The sequence below is a fragment of the Mustela nigripes genome, chromosome 7, assembly GCF_022355385.1.
Source record: "Mustela nigripes isolate SB6536 chromosome 7, MUSNIG.SB6536, whole genome shotgun sequence".
NCBI lineage: Eukaryota > Metazoa > Chordata > Mammalia > Carnivora > Mustelidae > Mustela > Mustela nigripes.
The window spans coordinates 78,122,637-78,143,286 of NC_081563.1; the positions used below are offsets into that span (position 1 = coordinate 78,122,637).

General features: G+C 38.6%; 1 protein-coding gene across 3 annotated transcripts in view; it reads right to left on the bottom strand.

Annotated features, from left to right (window-relative positions):
• Positions 1-10,365: 10,365 nt before the first annotated feature.
• The window catches only part of SRBD1 (S1 RNA binding domain 1), a 199,150-nt gene continuing 188,865 nt past the window's right edge, over positions 10,366-20,650 (bottom strand). For all 3 annotated transcript variants that reach the window (XM_059406227.1, XM_059406226.1, XM_059406228.1), the window contains exons 20-21: positions 14,916-15,100; positions 10,366-11,256 (exon numbers count right to left, since the gene is read on the bottom strand). In XM_059406227.1, coding sequence (XP_059262210.1) covers positions 10,967-11,256; positions 14,916-15,100 — 475 coding nt within the window. In that variant the 3' untranslated portion in view covers positions 10,366-10,966. The remainder of the gene's footprint in view (positions 11,257-14,915; positions 15,101-20,650) is intronic.

Sequence of the window (20,650 nt, forward strand, 5' to 3'; positions counted from 1 at the left end):
AAAAAGATTTTATTCTTTGAGAGAGCGAGAGAGAGAGAGCAGGGGGAGGAGTAGAGGGAGAGGGACAAGCAGACCCTGTGCTGAGCACAGAGCCTGATGTGGGGTTTGATCCCACAGTCCTGAGATTATGACCTGAGCCAAATATCAAGAGTTGGGACACTTAATTGACTGAGCCCAGGTACCTCCTAAATCATACTCAATAATGGAAGACTAAACATATGACAAAAATGTCCACTCTCACCACTTCCATTCAACAATGTACTGGAGGTTCTAGTCTGAAAAATTAGGCAAGAAAATTTGAGACAAGGAATTCAGAATGGAGAGAAAGTGAAACTATCCCCATGCACAGATGGCATGATCTTATATTTAGAAAATTCTAAGGAATCCACTAAAAAACTATTAAAAGTAGTAAGTGAGTTCCTTAAGTTCGCAGGATACAAATCACTACAAAATAGTCAATTGTATTTTTATACGTTGCAACAAACATTCAAAAAATGGATATAAGAAAAACAATTCCAGGGCGCCTGAGTGGCTTAGTTGGTTGAGCCTCTGCCTTCGGCTCAGGTCATGCTGTCAGGGTTCTGGGATTGAGGCCTGCGTTGGGCTCTCTGCTTGGTGGGGAGCCTGCTTCTCCTCCTTCCCCCCGCCCCCCACCACCTGCCTCTCTGCCTATTTGTGATCTCTTTCTGTCAAACAAATAAATAAAATCTTAAAAAAAAAAAAAAGAAAAGAAAAAAAAAAGGAAAACAATTCCATTTACAACTGCATCAAAAAGAATACATACTTAGGAATAAACTCAATAAAAGAAGTATAAAATTTACACTTTGAAAACAGCAAAACACTGTTCAAAGAAATTAAAGATCTAAGTAAGTGGAAAGCCATCCCATGTTCATGGATTGGAAGCCTAAATATTGCTAAGATGGCAGTACTCCCTCAAACTAATCTACAGATTCAAAGCAATCTCTATCAAAATCTCAGCTGGCTTCTTTTCAGAAACTGGCAGGCTGATTCTAAAATCCATACACAAATGAAAGAGATCCAGAATGGCCAAAACAATCTTGAAAAATAATAGAGTTGGAAGACTCACATACCTAATTTCAAAATTATTATAAAACTACAGTATTCAAGACTGTATAGTATTGGCATAAGTACAATTATAAAGACCAATGGAATAGAATTTACCTATATATGTCTAGAGTATAGAACCCATACGTCTATGGTCAATTAATTACTGACAAAAGGAGTAAGATAATTAAATGAGGAAAGAATAGTCTTCAACAAATAATGCTAGGATGAATGACAAGCTAACTATATTAAAGCAAAATCAAATTGATCTCTACCTCATTTTATATATATATACTTACTCAAAATGGATCAAAGGTATATATATAAGAGCTAAAATTATTAACTCTTAGAAGAAAACATATGTGTAAATCTTCATGACTTTGAATTAGGCAATTGTCTCTTAAATACGATACCAAAAGCACAAGAAATGAAAGAAAAAAATAAATTTGACATATATCAAAAATTTTTTCAAAGGAACTATGAAAGATGTGAAAATAAAAACCTTACAGAATGGAAGAAAGTTTTAATAAATCTTCTATCTGATAAAGGGCTTACATCAAGAATATATAAAGAACCCCTAAAACATAGAAAAACAATCTAATTAAAATGTGGTCAGAAGCTTGAACAGACATTTCTTCACAAAAGATATATAAATGCCAATATGCATATGAAAAGATGCTCAATGTTATTATCTATGAAGGAAATGCAAACTAGAACTACACTGTGAAACCATTTCACACCCACTAAGATGCTATAATAAAAAATACTGATGAACAAGTGGTGATGAGGATGTAGAACTCTGTGACAATCATTGACTTGTACCCTTTAAATGGTGAATAATATCTCAATAAAGCTGTTAGCAAAATCTAAACCCAAATAAGACCAAGGTAAAGTTTCTGAAGACAAATTTGTGATTGCAGACTATTTTCTTTGGTCTTGGCTCTATTCACTGGGGCCAACAGACTGTATTAGTGAAGAGTTGGCCAAAGCCCAAAGGAACTCTCTTCATCTCTGCCTTAAGCAATTTATTTTTAAATAACCCTTTGTCAAATTAGACATACACAGTCTGGTTTGCATATCCTCTCCTAGGGTTTTTGATGTTTTTATCTTAGGGATGGAGTGGGACATGGAGGATATGTTTTCCTCTTTGAAAGATGTGATAGGTTAAGGGCCAATTAATTGTCAGTTTTAGTTTTCTTGGCCCCTGACTCATGTCCATTTTCAACTCCAACAGCTTCCAGTATCAATCATACAGGAGCCAAACTCTCCATGAGGCACAGATTATCTCACTGTTCTGAATTTCTAATTTTCTTTCTTTAATGACAGTGCATTCTCTGGTTAGTGTTCTTAGAAGTGTAGGTGGGAGGGAAGTAATCTAAGGGAATCTTGTAAATGATGAAGAAATAGGAATTTTTTTCAGTACCTGGGTTACCCAGTGCTGCTATAAATTATGAAGCCTGCGGTGGGTAGGTGCTGGGCTGGTTTGCTTCAAAGCTGGTTAGGGATAATGGAGGTTGGGGGAAGGGACAGAGTTGTAGGCATTCACGAGCTAGTGGATCATGTAAAGAAAGTTAATCTGGAAGTACTTAGATTTTAATGCTCCAGAGGCTATACTTGTCTATGAAGCTCCCAGATTTACCCAGACTCATTGGGTGCCCCCTACCTACCATGATCCTCAGCCATTAGCTCCATAGGAAGGCTGGCTGCTACTGTGGTTACTGCTGCTTGCTGGAGAAGTAGGGATAAGGACCAGAATTCAGTGTGGCCTCTATCATATCTGTTGCAGCAGGATCCAAAGTAGCTCCAACACAAAGGTCTGACCCAACCGCATCTACTTCCTTAGTAACTATCCACAGAAGGCAACTTGGAAGCACGGGGAATCAATACCTGGTAGAATGAACTGTGACCAGTGAAAAACAGGAGACAGGAAGGAGAGAGCCGATAAACTCCTCCTTTTTCCTACCTTCCTTCTAGCCTTCCATCATCTAAGCTGCCACCATTCCATGTAGCTTCTTCAAAGACAACCTGATCACTAAGAAGTTGGCAATGTTTTCTTATGAGGCGGTAGATAACATCTTTTGCTTTCCCCCTACCTGGACTCACTGCGCCCTTTCCCTTATTCCTCCTGACCTGGGAGTGTAAACCCCAATAGAGCATGTGTACGCAAGTTTTTTCTCATGCTACTTTCTAGAGAATCTGAGCTAAGGCAGAGACCAAGGCCAAACAATGTATCTGGAAGAATCAAGGTAAATATTGGACAGCTCAGGTCTTGTGAGGATGGAGTCATAATAATATGAAGAGGTAAGGAATGAATAAAAGGGGTTGAAGTCCCAATATCATGGAGAGTGGTGGGAATGTAAAGTTGCTGTCTTTGTAGAGTTTCCAATCTGTCAAGGAAGATCTTAGTTAAATGCCGTTATCACATTTGTAAGTGTACAGTCATAAACTGTGTGTAGGAAATGAAGGAAAATTACACAGTGCAAGGAGAGCCTACAAAAGGGAATGTGATTTAGTCTGGGAGTTCAGTAAGTCTTTTCAGAGAAAATACCACCTGGGGTGACATCCAAAGGGGTGAGATGAGAGAAAAGGGAGGCTGTTCTGAGCAAAATGAATGGCACTGTGGTGAGAGGAAACATGCTCAGGTGGGGGAAGTGGGGCGGAAAGGACTTCTCCGTAGGGAAGGTGCCTCCCAGCCTCAGTTTTCGTGCTTTTAAAAAATATCTCAACCCACAATAAAGAATGTACTTTACTTCTTAACCTAGTACCAACACAAACAGACACACAGACCGATATGTGTGTGGAGCTGGAACAATACACTATGGGGTTCATCACAGAATTGTCTGCAATGATTTACATACGTATGAAGAAATGTATCAAGGTAGATATGTACGTACTAATGTGGAAAGATGTACATGCTATATTTTAAAGAGAATAGGTACAATATAAAAAATCTTATCCCGATTTATTAAAAATATTTATACATGAAGAAGTGTATGTGTAGAAACAGGTTTGAGGAAGAAGAGAAACTATAAAAGGTGGCTACTTCTCAAATTATAGGGGATTTTGTTTTCCAACTTCACTACTTCATTATTTGTACTTTTTGCAATATTTGTATTAGTTTTTCAATTGGGAAAAATAATAAAAATAAAGCTAAAAGAAAATACCTTCAGATGTTCCTTGAGGATGCCACTACAGGCCAAGTGAGGTTATTGGTTTACTCGAGATTCAGTACTCTGCTTGGGTTACCCAAGCAGCAAATTATATCAAATTTGACTCAACTGGCATATTGAGTTTTAGCTTCATGGAATTATTTTCAAATTATTATTTTGTGAAAAAAGAACTTGAACAAACTTTAGGTTTGACTTTCATTGGTGCCGCTTTCTTCTTCAATGTCAAGAGACTCAAACTTGGGAAACAGGTGGGCAAATGTTAAATGATCAAAGAACCACCACGGGGACTGGAGAAAGACATCCAAAGGAGAGTTGCTCCCTTGCAGAAAACCCCCCTAGTTACCGTGGGCCTGGCTATAAGGAGGTGAAAAGTTCCTCAGAAGCGAGAAGCTTTTAAGCTTTTGTAAGGCATTTTTTGTAAGGCTTTTGTCCACCTGCTACTTGACTGCTTTTACAAAACTCTACAACAAATCTGGAGACTTATATTTGTCCTCATTACTTAGATAAAACAAGACTCTCAAAACTTGAGACAAAATAACACTGGGCTATTCCACTGCTTTCCTTCCGTCACCCCATTTCTCCCTTCAACACTGCATCTTTAACTTCAGATCTTTCTGCTAGGATTGACCTGTCATATGAGATGGGCTATATAGCTGTGACAAATTTTCTGGTCTCCGAGAGGTTTCCCTGTAATATTTAGATTATTAATTTATTTCCATTCTTCTTGGACTAGACTTTTCTCCTTAAAAATACTGGGGTGGTGGTGGTATTATAATCCTTATTTAGATTCTTGATATGACCCAAGAGACTAGCGAATCTTTTCTGGGGGAAAGGTTTAATTACTAAAAAGGTAATTTTTGGTGCTGGCAGGATGAGAGTCTGCTTATCCTACTCTCCCTCTAAATAATAAACGCAGCCTCCACGCACAGAATCATCTTCACCATATAAAATGAGTGAGTGGGAAGAATTCTATATCTTTCTTCCTGTGGAACAGACTGCTCTGGCAATGAGCCCAGTCATTCTGAAGTTCTCCATGATCTGTTATTTAAATCCAACTCATTATGACTGATTTCGGGCAGGAAGCCAAAATGAAAAGACTGACTAAATACCTATTTTTGTTTTTTCCGTTCTGTCTCTCCTTTCCATCTCCAATTTTAGATCAAGTGCTAACTCCGAGGTCAGGGTCAGATGTATAGACACCTCAACATGAGCATTCCATTAATACAAAAGCAGGTATTCCAAAGGGTCCTGTGGCTTCAAATGATTTGGGAAGATACCATATTCTGAAGTAGATAGCAGCCGGGTTTAACTCCAAAATGCCCATGAGATTTAACATAAAATATGCTGTGTTACAGCTTAAATTCCACTCCCTGTGGCTGCAGACATCCTCAGAAGATATCATATTCATCTTTTGTCCCAGCTCCTGGCACAGGGTCTCATGCTGCGCATCCAAAAAATGTCTTCTGAATGGAACTTTGAGGGCGACAGGCCCACTGTTCTATTTTTTCTTACATTCTGCAACCATGGCTGTTCAATCACTTTGTAAAGCTCTTCTATGTTTGCTTGCAGTTCTTTGAACATTTTACTTATGTTTAAACGCATCTGGAATGTATTCTTTTGTGTAGCATGGTAATATGATTTTGCCCCACTATGAAATGCCACTTTTAATGTACATTAAACCCCCACTGATTTTGAATTCTGTTTATTCCTCCCTTCTGTTGGTCTCTTCCTGTATTAGTACCATACTGTTTAAATTATAGCAGCTTTTGACTGTACTTTAATATCTGGAAGGACAAATTCCCTCATATTTACTATTCCCTCATATTCTTCTTTTAAGGTATGTTTTGACTTTTTTCACATTATCCTTCCAAATAAGTTTAATTTTTAATTTGTGTAAATAAACATACAAATAAAAGCAAAGTTGATTAGAATGATTAGAATTATATCCAAATTAGACATATAATAATTTTTGGAAGACTGATCTTTTTACAATACCCTGTCTTCCAATCAGGAAAATGGCATACCTTAATGTTTTCTGTTTTTATTTTATATTCAGTAGTAGAGTTTCATGAATTTTCTTCATATTTATCCTATAAATTGTTTGTTTATTTCTAGATATTTTATTGTGTGTTGTTATAATAAATGGGAATCATTCATTCCATCATACTAACATGATTAAGGAAAACTGCATTTGGGGAACATTCTATATTCAACCATTCTTGTTGAACTCTTTAATATTTACTCATCGAATCAACATTTGTTGAGTACCCATTACAGGCTAGATATTTTCCTACGTACAGGGGCTTTAGTAAGGCACCACACAAATGCATATTAGGGAACACACCTTACTGTAAATCCCCCTCTGCCCCCTCAACACCTTCAATGAGTAAAGCTTTTGTTTTTCTCGCCTAATGTTAAGTCCAGAGTAGGCAATTCAGGGCTGTTGTGTGACTCTACAATGCCAAGACGGATTCAGGAACTTTCTATCTTTCTGTCCAGCAGTCACTATTCAATGTCTGTCACTGTCTGGCCCCCAACACCTCCAGCATTCTGTCCACATTCTGAGCAGGAAGGAGGGCAAGGGCAAAGGATAAAGAAAGTGTGATATCTCGGCCTGAAGTCCCCAGTGTTTCTAGTCTTTCTAAAATTGCGTCCCCTGATTTTTTACTTACACTCACTGGCCAAGACTACACCACACGGCCACAGCCATGTCCAATTAGTCATATTATGCTCTCCTCAGATCAGAATTCTTCTAGTAGAAAAGGAGGGGAGGATTCTGAATAGGCACCTGGGTAGGCCCTGCCGTAAGAGATTCCTGCCCTTCAGGAGATGTTCAAAGAATTTATACACCTTGGTAATCTTATTCAGCCTTGTGGCTGTGGGTAGTTTTATGCTGCTGACTACCGACACTTCCGGCCCAGCCCTCTCTCCGGAACATTAGGCTGAAAGAGCCTATTTGGCATCTCCACTTAGATATCTAATGAGGATCTCAAATTTAACTGGTTCTAAATCAAGTCCTTCACCAAAACCGTCCAAGACAGTCTTCTCCATCTCAGTAGATAACAATTTCATCCTTCTGGTTGCTTAGGCCCAAAACCATCCTAGACCCCTGTCTATCTCACATCTTCTATCCAAAACACCAGGAAATCCTATTTGGCTCTGCCTTCATCTTCCAAATACATCCAGTATCCCACCCCATTTCATCCATTTCTCCAGTAACATTCTTGTCCTAGTCACCATTATTTTATGCCTGCATTACCGTGACAGCCTCCTAAAATCTTTACCCACATAATCATTCCTGAAGGTTCAGTTCCTTGTCTTCCTCTTTTCTAATGATCTTATCTTGGCCCACCTCTGCTACTTATTCCCGTGATCATTCCCTACTCTTTCTAATTCCCCAGCACTGCACACCAAAACCTGTCATTTCAGAGTTAAGCATCCCACTGCTGACGTCCACTTTCACCCACTGTGTCCTCTGTTATCCCCACTCTAACATTCCTCCATCAGGACCTACAATCATTAGTCCTGTACTTTTTCACTGCCTCTCATACTCCCCTTATACTCTTGCTTTTCTTCTTATGGAGTTTAAATTCCATGGTCAACAATTTCTTTGTCTACATGCCCTCAACTGCTTGCCTTTTTGTCCATTTTACTTGCTTGGCAAACCCCCAAACCTGATTAGACTCACCCTTCCAACTGTGCCCACCCAGCTGCCATGGTGGAAGAAGAATATATAAGCAAGTGCACTGATCCTATGCTTGACTGACCCTTACCCCTCAGTGGAACATTTAACACTGCCTGGAAGGCATATTCTCTTTCCCAAGGCTTTTCACTCTTTTATCCTTTCCTTTCCTTTTTCTTTCTTCTCTTACCTCCAACTTCCTTTACTCTAGATCTTTAGGCTCCTATGATGACCTTCCTTTTTATTTCAATGAGAAAAATAGAAGCGACCCGAAGAGACCCTCAATGAGCTCCCATCACATCCTCCTACCTACATCTGGGCCCATACGATCTTCTCTTGTTGACACAGACAGACTGCTTGTATTTCTATCTCAGACTAGCCACTGTGCACCAGATTCTGCCTAAACTCATTCACTCAAGGATATCATTCCAGTGACTCTTCGCTGTCTCCTGTGTCAAATTTTCCAGTTTTACTAGCTCATTTCCATTTGTATATATTATTATTTCTTCTTAAAAAATATAAGAACTCTCTCTGGACTTCATTCTCCCCTTCTAACCACTGTACTATTTCTCTTATTGCTTAACAGCCAAGCCTCTGAACAAATTGTCTATATTCGCTATCCCTAATTTAACTCCTTCCACTTTCTTTTAAACCCACTCCAAACAGGCTCTCAACCCCAACCATTCATCAGAAACAACTCTTATAAGGTCAACAAGATATCTGTCCTAGTTAACTTCTGGTTATCTTTCACATTTCAGGCAAACCCCACTGAAACATTTTCTGACATTTCTGACTAGGTAAACCTATCTACTACATGCTGTCACCATTATATTGCTCATCCTGCTTGTAATTTTATATTTGTATGTGATTTCTCGGCTAATGATTCTTTTTTCCTCAGCAGACTCTAAGTTCCATAATAGTAAGGATGATGTCTATTTTTCCATCATAATTGTATGGTCAGTACCATGCCTGGCACTCAGGAGGCCACCAGTAAATTCTGGGAGAATAAATGCTTTAATACCGTCATCCCCATTTTAAACTTGGGAAAAGGAGGCCCAGAGAAGTAAAGGCTATTAGATCAAAAGCACACTGTGGATTATCGGTAGGATAGGGACTGGGATTAATTGAACATACTGACCACCAAGCGCCATGCTACATTCTAGGGATACAAGACGAATGAGACATGCCCCACTTTGCCCAGGCTAGACCTTATAGAGCTTCCACCATGTTTGGGCTAGAGAGGACAAAGCATACAACCTACTGCAGTATCACATTCTCCTTGTGTCTACAAGGGCTTACTACCAGGTCAACGGAGCTGCTTCCACTGCTCTGGTTCAGGTGTTCAAAGTGGCCAAGGAGAAGGCCTCTTCCCAAAGAGCATTTGTTTGACTACATATGGTGATAGATGTTAACTAGATTTATTATGGTAATTATTTTGAGATACATACAAATACTGAATCATATTGTATACCTGAAACTAATATAAAGTTACATGCCAATTATGCCTCAATTAAAAAAAAAAAGCATTTGTTTGAAATTACATTGCAAGATTCAGAATAAGACTCTTTGGGTACATAGTACTCATCACTGATCTACATATTATGAACCAGGAAGAACACTGGAAGGAGTAGGAAGTTCAACTCCATTGTCACTTGAAGACTAGTAAGAAAGAAAGGAAAGCATTTCAGAAATGAAACTGTCAGGAAAACAAGCCTTGAGTTACACAACTCTTAAGGGAGCTACTGTATTAAAAACATCTATGTACAACCAGTTCGAAGATTCAATATTTTGAGATTAGCAAACTACCAGGCAGAACTGCTCAGTCCAATTTACCACTCTGCAAGAGACTATACTACTAAGATGATCATATGATTTATTATGAACAATGGGGCAGTTGGGGAATAAAAAGAAGTACAATACCAGGACAGTGAGTGTTTACTAGGATTGTCCCAGGCTAAAAAGCAGGACTGATCACCCTCTGTAGTAAGCATCTTCCACTCATTACACATGGAGAAAACCAGGTACTCATTTAGTCATGCAATTGACTCCATTAAGCCAATTAGCCAGAGCAGCTAGAATGGACAAGACCCAGTCCAGTGTGGGCTCTATTTAAATAGTTTTGACCCTGAATGGTCATGCTAATACTTACCATCTTCATTGAATAAAAACAGAGTTAAGAGTCACTTTATATACTTGTTTTTCTAGCCCCTTCATACCTGATCTACAGTCAATCTTTAGGAAGGCCATTTCCTTCTCCATTTGAAGTTTAGTCCTAATGCTTAAGAAAGAAAATGCCTTCTGTGCTAAGTCAAACTGAATGCCATTCTTCAAATTTCCAGAGGCTTCCCTCTTGCCCAAAGGCACAGTTGGCTTAGATGAAATTTGCATGAATATGTGCCACATCTTTAATCCTCGGTCATTCACTGAATCAACATAACAAAAACAAGGTCACTATCCACAGAACTTTATTGTAGGGATCAACATATATATACTTCTTGGAAATGTTCTGCGCCATTCACTTGATGTTTACAAACACATCAGGACCTATCTAATTGGCATCTTTTTTATTTGCTGTCAAGAGAAAATCATGAATCAAGTCCAAAAGTCCTGATTAAAAAAATCTGTAAAAAGGGAGGGCTAACCACTGCCTGCCCTACATCAAGAAACATTGTACAATTCAAATCAAGAAAACAATTCCATACAAGTCCAGCAAGGCAAGCTGGCAAGTAGAAATCAAACGACAATCTGTTATACAAAATGCAAAAGGAGTCAAAGATGAAGTACAAAAAATAAAATTTGGGTCAGAAAATCATTACTAAATAAAACCACATGAGGATGTCTATTAGTTATTTTCTTTAAGGGGAAAAGAAATCGAGCTGTTAGTTTCCTACTTGTTCAGAAAAAAAGTAAGGAAAGTGTTTGAAATATACTTCTGATATTGAGTGAATCCTTTCTCATCTGCTACCTAGAAGTCACAAACACCTGACCTATTCTTGCCCATCTCTAGAAATGAGAAAATAAAATCAGTGTTTGAGCTTTAGTGCGACACTCATAACACCCGAATGAGGTCCAGAGTAATCCTCGATCGGGGGATGTCAATGTTGAGTACTTGGACTTCCACTCTTTCTCCAGGGCCCAGTCCAAGACTCCTTCTCTTCTTTGTTTTAGAAAGTTTTGCTTCTGTTACACTGCGTATGGGAATCAGCCCTGATTTCCCCACTCCTATATCTACAAAAATTCCAAACAGAGTAGCATTCTCGACTTTGCCTGTGAGAACTGTCCCAACCTGCAGGTCTTCCAAGCAGACTATGCTTCTCTTGAAATCAGGTTTATCAAAATCTGTAACAAAAGGGGGAAAAAAAAGACAGTGTAAATAGTAGGTACTATACTTCCTAGACACAATATACATTGGTAAATATGCTCAGACCACTAGTCAGCATTGAGAGGGGACATAAAAGGAGCTGAAATCCAGGCTTGCCTTCAGAGAAAATGATCTTAATTGGAGAAGCAGCATTCACCTGGTAGGAACAATATGAGAAAATTTACTCACTTTCTTCTCCTCAAACGCTATCTCATTAGCATGTGCAAACATTAGCACTATACATAAGGATTGAGAAGCCAAGAGTCTTATTTTCCTATTTATGAGGAGGTGATGAGAAAATATCATTGCTCAATGAATATATAAAGCCAAATCACAAACAATGAGATAGTTAAGACCTTCAAAGACAGAAAATTGGGATTTTTTTCTTCTAGTACCTGAATTCTTAAACTGTTTAAAGGTGGCAGAAAGTACATCAACATTTAGTCAAATGTAGATGAAATTAAAATGTTCTCTTCCATTTCCCCCCATGAATTTGGAATTCAGGAATCAATTTCTATCCATTTTGAATATACATGGCCAATCAAAACTCAATACATTCTTGATTATCTACGGCTCAGAAACCCAGATCAGCCAGTTCCTAATTTTCTTTCTCCTTTTTCAGTTTAATTCATTAAACATTTATTAGCTCCTGATGATCTCCTATACGGGCAATCCACTGGTGCTAGAGATACAAAGATGAAGTCACACAGATCCCTGCTCTCAAGTTCCTTACAATCCTATTTTCTTATTGGCCACAGTGTACATTTCCCTGTTCATTAACCCCAGCTTCCCCCCGCCTCAAAGTGGGTATAAAGCATACCAAGGAATCATGGCTCTAGTAAAAACAAAACAAAAATAACAACAAAAGTTTTATGAGGGGCGCCTGGGTGGTTCAGTGGGTTAAAGCCTCTGCCTTCGGCTCAGGTCATGATCCCAGGGTCCTGGGATTGAGCCCCACATCGGGCTCTCTGCTCAGTGGGGAGCCTGTTTCCCTTCCTCTCTCTGCCTGCCTCTCTGCCTACTTGTGATCTCTGTCAAATAAATAAATAAAATCTTAAAAAAAAATGTTTTATGAGGGAGAAGGGTAGTACTAACAGTCCAAATGGGGCTTTTGGGTTATCTGTGGATTCCATTTTCTCATGCTCTTCTTGGCCCCCTTTCCTAGGATTACTGAATGTTGATTCTAATAACAAAGAACATTCTATGCTTGGATCTCCTTTTACTAAGGCCTCATTTTCCCTCCACCCATCCCACTTCCTTTTCCTCCACAGCTGTTGGCTTGATCCTGATTACTTGTTAAAGCTATCCTTTACAGTTGTATTAACAACTGGCCACCTCTTGGTTCCCCCCCCCCAGTCCCCCTATTCTGAAATCAAGCCCCCCCCCCCCCCCGCAATTCACCCTTTTCCCATAAAACAAACAAACAAACAAACCCTTTTTAAATCTCAAATCTCATTTTCCTCATAAAAAAAGGAACACGCAAAAACTGGAATTGATTCTATACAATTTTCCCTGACACCAAAGTAGTAGATTCCAAAAGCAAAAAACCTGTTGTAATATTACACTAGGCAGACACTGTGTCAAAGCAAGGTGAAACTAAGTCATTGATCAGGGCAGAGGTAGATGGTCCCTGAGGTCTCACAGGCATTGTTTTTATGCTTGGAAATTCTTTTCTTTTATAGAGGTCCAGCTGCTACAGATTCCCCAAGGGTTCCTGATCAGCTGCTTAGTTTAATTTTGCATGGAAAATCAGAGTCAGGAACTACTTAACATGTTCCTGAAGACAGCCTGGGCCACTGAGAAATCAGAAAATCCTCCATGTACCAGGCAAACTTTAACACTTTGATTGCCAAGGCTACATAATCAGTCAGCTGTCACTAGGCTGCTTCTGATGAATTCAAATATAGAAACTAATAGGCAACCAGAGTGCTAATAAAATAGAATCAATTTTGTCAGAAGACAGGATGAGTTCAGTGAAAGAAAGAGGCATCAAGGAAGGAAATACTTTTGAGAAAATGAAGAAAAGGAAAGATGTAACATTTATAAATAGTAATTAAGAAACATCCAAAATACTATCTGCCTCTTCAAAAATATGACTGTTTGCCTTCCCCCTTAGGGATAGTTTTAGTATTAAAATAAAAGCTTTCAGACAGTCCAATTTTGAAAATTGTGACTTACACTAGGGCAAAGGTCAATTCCAAAGTGAGTTTAAAGAGACTTATTTGAAATTTCACTTGTCACAATGATAAACACTGCAGTAACTGGTAAGCTCAGTCCAGAGCCCAGGTGCATCTGTGTTTCTGCTCACTAAGGGCATGACAAGGTGAGGACCTCTACTTAGCAGTTGGTTGTTTAATTGAACCGTATAATCTGAATGTTGATTTTCGCTCTGAGTCTGCATTGTAACCGGGATAACGGAGCAATCAACACCAAGACAGAAAAATGATCAAGGAAACCCAGTACAGGAGGCCTGCAGCTAGATAGAGCACACTCACTCATCTTCTAATGGTATCCTAGGCATACCAGACTTATAGCCCACCCTGTTTGAGAATCATTGCTAAACAATACCCAGGGAATTCACACACAAGGGCATCAGGACCCTAAACAGAGATGGACTTGTCTACTGAAACATCCATTTTGGGTGGACCATCCTGGAGGCTCCTGTTCCCACATTTTTGTCATAGATCTTATTACACATTTTTTTCCAACTTAAAAAAAATAATTTCTGACTTACAGAAAAGTTGATAGAATAGTATAATGAACTTACTGGGTATTTGTGTTTTTTTTTTTTAACTTTATTTATTTTTTAGTAATCTCTAGCCCCATTGTGGGGCTCGAATTTACAACCCAGAGATGAAGAGTTGACTAAGCTAGCCAAGCGTCCCTTACTGGGTGTATTTTTAAACTCCTTTAAATCTTTTCACAAAGAAGCATGCCTAACCCACTCAACAGAGCCTAACTCAGCCTAAACATGGTATCCTAAAACTGACTGTGAGACTGAGACAAGTGCAGATTCATTTAAAACTCAGAGCTTCCTATTTAAATTTCCTTAGTAAATGGGTCACTTAATACCTTAAGTTCTTTTTTATTGGGCCATTGCTCTCAACAACTATGTCTGTTACACTTCCCTCATCATCTACCTACACTGAAAGCTGAGAGCTCTTTTAACTAGAAGGAAAATCAACAGAGAGATAGTATCTTATTTGTTGAATGTGTTCACTGACATAGAATCTAGGAACTTCGAAATTTGCAATTTAGGAAGAAGATTCACTTTTTAGTTTATGAACTGCATACCTTACCTTGGACTTCCGGCTCCTACAAAATAAGAAGAGCTTACAAAAGGATTATGAAAAGTGTGTGCCTCCGTGAACACAACAGCAATGTGTGAGGCATTTAGTCTAGTGTGATGGAAAATAAGCATGGGACAAGGAGTCGGGAAACCTGGCTTCTTCTATTGGCTCTGGATACTAACCAACTGCAATGACTTTGAAGACAGGGCACGATGCTTCAATTTCTGCATGTACAGAATGGATAATAATTTCAGTTTTGCCTGCAGCAGAGGTTTGTTGTGAGGGTCTCAGAAGACAATGTGGCATATGTAAATGAAAGGTGCTATTATTCAAATTTAATTATTTACCTGTTCGAAAGTCAAAGCTTTCAGGCTGGCTGAGACCATCTATGATGACTTGTAAGGTGTGAACTGTTGTTTGCAAACTTTCTGCAATTTTCTCTATTCCTTCCTTTTCAAGGAATGAATTTATTTTTTGTTCCATTTCAGGCTTTCCGATATCATGCAGTGTCCCTTTGATGAATGACAAAAACCTGCAGGGACAAAAAAACCCCAGCACTTATTAATAATAATACTACTTATTTTCCAAACTCTCTATATAGGTCACCCTAAAATTCATTAATCTCAGATCCATATATCATCAATCAACTGATCAATCAGTCTTAATTAAAAATCTACTGTGTCTCATGGCATAATGAATGACCTGTCTTAGAAAAAAAGGAGGGGGATGGACTTAGGTTCTTGGGCTCTTTTCCAAAAAAGCACCTTCTCAAAATCAACATCAGAAATGCTTTACAGTGGAATGTTCATTAGAGTTTAGCATCAAACATATTTTCTAAATAAGGATACCTATGTTTATCTCATGTTTCCTAAATTTGAGTTAGGAGTATTCAAATACTTAAATTAGCTAAGATGCAAACAGTGAACTGATGATTTCAAAGTCCCGAAAAATATCCAGTAAGCACTGCCAGCTTTTTGACAAATGAAAATCTGTTATTCATGTGCCATATCACTGCTTTTTACTTTTGAATACCTATGATGACAGTTACCTGTGCAAGCATACTGTCAGCCTACTAATTCTCAAATTCCATTGACAGTCAAGCTTCACTGTGGATTAAACTTTATCAGGTATATTAAGTATTCAGAGTCCACAGGAAAAATATGGGAGGGGATATCAAAAAGAAAAAGTAACTTGCTTATAAAAATGGAAGGTGTGGAAGCAAGTAAGACCTTAATTACATAATCTTGAGATGAGTATTATTTTTATATACTATATAAATTATTGCTGCAATATTCACAAAGTAAAAAATATCTGTCTTTCTCCATTTCCCTTTGCAATGTTTACCATTTCCCTTGCTTGCTGCCTCTGAATTACTTAGCTTTGGAATTCAGTAATAAGTTAATTAAGGAAAAAAAAAGAAAGGGTTAAGCCATTTCCCCCTTCAATTTCATCTGAATATTGGGCTGTAGCTTACTTTCTTGATAGTTCTTGGCTGGGTATTTTTTGACATCATTAAGTTCCATTTCCTATGATTAATGGCACTTTAAACATGTCAACACAGTAATCAGACAGATAGTGATACTAATGCCCTCAAATCCTTTCCTCTAAGGATGTCTCTGGCACACAAGAAGGGAAAAAGGAAACTGTTGGAGGCTTGTCTGTCATCAGAACTGGGATGTATCCCATTTGGCAGGTTGCTACATTATCACAAAAGGAATGCTTTCATTTCCAGTCTTTAAGTTGTGTTCAACCAGAAGAGCCTCTTCAGTGATCATGCAGTCCTCGTCTGGCATCTGGTGGAGAATGCACTCTCATCTCTCACTCAGGGCATCCTTTTGGGTTCAAATGGACAATCTTCCTACATTTCCAACCATATATTTAGTCAAAAACCTAGATTCTCCAAAATCCCAACTAACTCTCTTGAGAATATATTTTGGTTAGTAGTCTAACAGAAGACCAAAGAATTAGTTCTTGATATCTCTTTTTATAAATGAGCTTCCGTTCAAATTGGTGGCCAGTAAGACATACAATGTATGTGTGTCCATGGCTTCCACAGCCCAACGGAGAGGCAGCCAGTGTCTGTTAGTGCTATTGGACAACCAGTAGCACATAAGGGCCCTGGTGACAGGGAACAGCTGCTGAAGCTCTGACGGGACAGATGACACATGACAACTTCTGCCACAGCCAACTTCTCTGCACAACTTTCTCAATAATGCATGCCCTGCTGAGCAGGCTGCCCTGGTATTTATCCTCTTGGCTTGATCAGTCTGCAACTAGCTATTCAACAGAATATCTTTCAAATCCTCAAGATTCTGGCTTACAATCAACTGTTAAAATGCCAAAGCATATTCATGGGCTGTAAATCTATAACTCTGCATTTCATAATTAATGAAAGTTAACTAAATGGCAGAAAATTCCCAAATCACTGTGTAAGTCTTGGCCTCAGTAACAAAAACACTGGCTCAAGAGGCTGTTTGGAGTCTTAAGGTTGTGTGTGTGTGTGTGTATGTGTGTGTGAGAGAGGGAGAGAAAGAGAGAGAGAGAGACACTAACTGCTACCAAAGTCACTTCCATATAAAGAATTCTGTTTATAGTGGTTGCAGATGTAAGAAGAAAATTGGTCTGTTTAACACGGGTGCCTATTTCATATATCATTTTCATTCTCACATACAGAAGCCTGAGGGCACTGGTAACTGAAATCGATAAAAAAGTACCAAATTGTGCTCCTAGCTAACGCTTCATATTGATCAACCCTATTTTTAAATGACTATGGAACAAAGTCAAATGCTACTTTATTTTGAAAACTTTCTTCAAGTTACAACGGGCTTACAGAAAAAGGAAAATAGCAAAAACCAAAGCGGGGTGGGACTATAAATGAATGAATTTATGTATGTATACATAAAATATGTATAAAATGAACTGGGAACAGAATTCAGATCAACCTCTACCTTCCTGGATTTCAAATATATTCAACCGTAAATGACAGGAAACAATGCTTTATACCTGGTAATCACTCAAGAAACATGCAATCTGTAAAGAGCCTAAGAAAAATTTATGCTGCATTTTCTGAATTTTGGCCCTGGAATTAAGGTTGATAAGTAACATGCAATACAGAGTTTTTTAGAATTGGGTACGTTAAATCACACTCAATATAAAATGCTTTCTGCCTCGAAAATACCATATAAAAATAAACTGCATTTTATTAAGCTTGGAACCCAGTACCTACAAGTAAGTGCTAGGCATTAGGCGAGTGCTTGACAGAGGTGTTCATTCAATCCTAACAAGAATCCTAAAAGCTGGGTGTCCTATCACACAGAAAAGGAAAATTGAGGTTCAGGGAAGTTAAATAATTGGCCCAAGGCTGCACAGCTATTTTCACGGACTACAGTTTCATGCCATACACATCAGTGTGTGTCTGTTTATAACTGCAGTTACGTCAAAATAAGTGATATGTTAGATTAAGATATAAAACACAATACTTCTGCCAACATTTCACCAACACGATTTAATGGCAGATTAGTTTTAAACAGGAGACAGCTAATACCGATAAATTCCAAAGAAATGACTATATAAATGCGTTTATGTAGACAATTCTCTCAAAAGTTGATGCATTGTTAAAGTCATAGCATCATTTTCTCCACTGTCTCTGCAGGGCTTTTTCAGCTTGCTAAGGACTGCGGCCTGAACTTCTGTTTTTATTTAATATGTAATTTCATCCATCTTACTTAAAGTTCCAAAAGTAGCATAAATGCAACAAATAAGCACATCATGTCCTTTTAGCACACATCTGCACAAAGTTAAAATACAGAACTTGCAGCAGAGATAATGCCTGTTTTTCAAGCAGAATGCTTATATAACCTAAAATCTCTGATATTTTCTACAGAAACTTGTTACTAATGCAATGCTTTTCCCCTTCGGAGAAAGTCTTTGTAAGATCCTTTCCAAAGAATATGAAATTCTCAAGCTTTGTAAGACTTCAGATATACCTATTCAGTATGGGAGCCCAGGACCGGGTTCTCTACATTAAAGTACTGTGGGACCCCACAGAGCACAGAAGAACCATAGTAATGCAAGCCCATCACTTTAAGAACAACTTACTATTAGCACGTACTTGGGCGGGGGGAGGTGCGCCCAACACACAGCAGAAAGAACCATGTTGTAAGGGCAAGGTGCCTATGGCTGGCTACCCATTCTCAACAGTTCCAAGAGAGACTTTCATACTGGCTTACTTTTATCCATTAGTTTTACTCAGTTGTAATTATATCAATAAACAAAACATTCAATGCAAGAGCAGTCATTTTATAAATAAGCAGGTACAGACAAAGCAGGTCATAATTTGTAATTCAGGGAGATGCTCAATGATCTAAAAAGAGAGCTTGTACTCTAGCGAGGAAACCCGGCCCTCTTAACTGAGAGTATAGAGTAAGTGGTGGGACACAAATGAAAGTTAATAATAATCTGTTAACACCAAAACCACAGATTCAATATGTATTTTTAAAATCTACTAGGTCTTAATATTAAAGACTAAATATAAATTCCAATGTGGCAAAAAAAGAGAGACCCATTGCTCCTTTCACACCACCTACAGGGAGCTGAATTTACACACAGGAACACACAGCAGCGCACATTTAGTTCAACTTAAAGAGAGAGTGCCGGCTTTACCACATCTGCTGTCTCAGCAGCCAAGGCAAAGGGCAGCAACGTGATTTGCACTTTAATCATCAAAGAATCTTTTCAAACTTTTAACCTCTTTGTGAAACCAAGACACTGAACTGGGCCAAAATCCTTAAAAAAAAATCTTTGCTTGTGCAAAATCTACAAGTACTGGTAAATCCATGTAGAATGCAAGGACATTTTGGAACAATGTACCATATTGCAGAAGCTGGTAGATCAGTGAAGGCAATATTTAAATGGCTTTCCTGAGAATGTAATCTACCACAGAAATTGACAGCAAGCAATTTTTCACAAGAACTTACAGCTAACTGGCTTTTGAAAACTGCAGATAAACTTTTAACAACGCAACCCTTTCAGAAAGGATAAAGGAATTTTTCTGAAAGCCTTTACAGACTTTAATGTGAGAGGGTAATTTTAAATGGGGTGCAGCTATCCAGGCAGCAGCCAGGGACATCTTTACCCACATTGGCGTGGTATCACGTGGAGGGTCTTTGGAGCCCTTCCTGCATCTGAGCACTTCCTGCATCTAAATACACCCCTGGCATCTATATATATATATATATTTTTAAAGATTTTATTTATTTATTTGACAGAGACTACAAGTAGACAGACAGGCAGGCAGAGAGAGAGGAGGAAGCAGGCTCTCTGAGGAGCAGAGAGCTCAATGCGGGGCTCGATCCCAGGATCCTGAGATCATGACCTGAACCAAAGGCAGAGGCTTTAACCCACTGAGCCACCCAGGCACTCCGACTCCCCTGGCATCTAAACACACTCTTGCATTTATGAGTAGCAGGAAAACAAAACAAAACAAAACAAAAACAAAAACAAGAGGAATTGAAAGGAAGAAGCTGTCATAGATTAGGAAATGCAGTTTGTCTTCCAAAAGACTTGGTTTATAAGCATCAGACTGTTACCTGCTTCTAACTTCTGAATAACTTACTAAATGTTTCCTTCTTTTTCAAAGATCTGGTGTACATGCATAGAAACTGGATACAGCATGCATGCTGTATTAGTTGTACATAGGAGAACATACCCTTACAAAGCTGTTTTATTTTAGCAATTTAGTATAGGGAATTGGCTTTATTAAAAAAAAAAAAGCCAGTTACAATGTGCTTATATATTTGTACCACACAAAACATCTAAGATCAGTGAAATAATAAGCAGTGCCACAAAAAGTAAGCAGCAATGATTTAAAGAAGATTGATCCATTTATTTGGGAGAGAGAGAGAGAGAGAGAGAGAGAGCATGAGCAGGGTGAGGGGCAGAGTCAGAGAATCCTCAAACAGACCCACTGTTGAGTGCGGGGCCTGACACAAGGCTGGATCCCAGGACCCCGAGTCATGACTTGATCCAAAATCAAGAGTCAGTTACTCCCCAGGCACGCTGTAGTATTGATTTTTATGTAGTT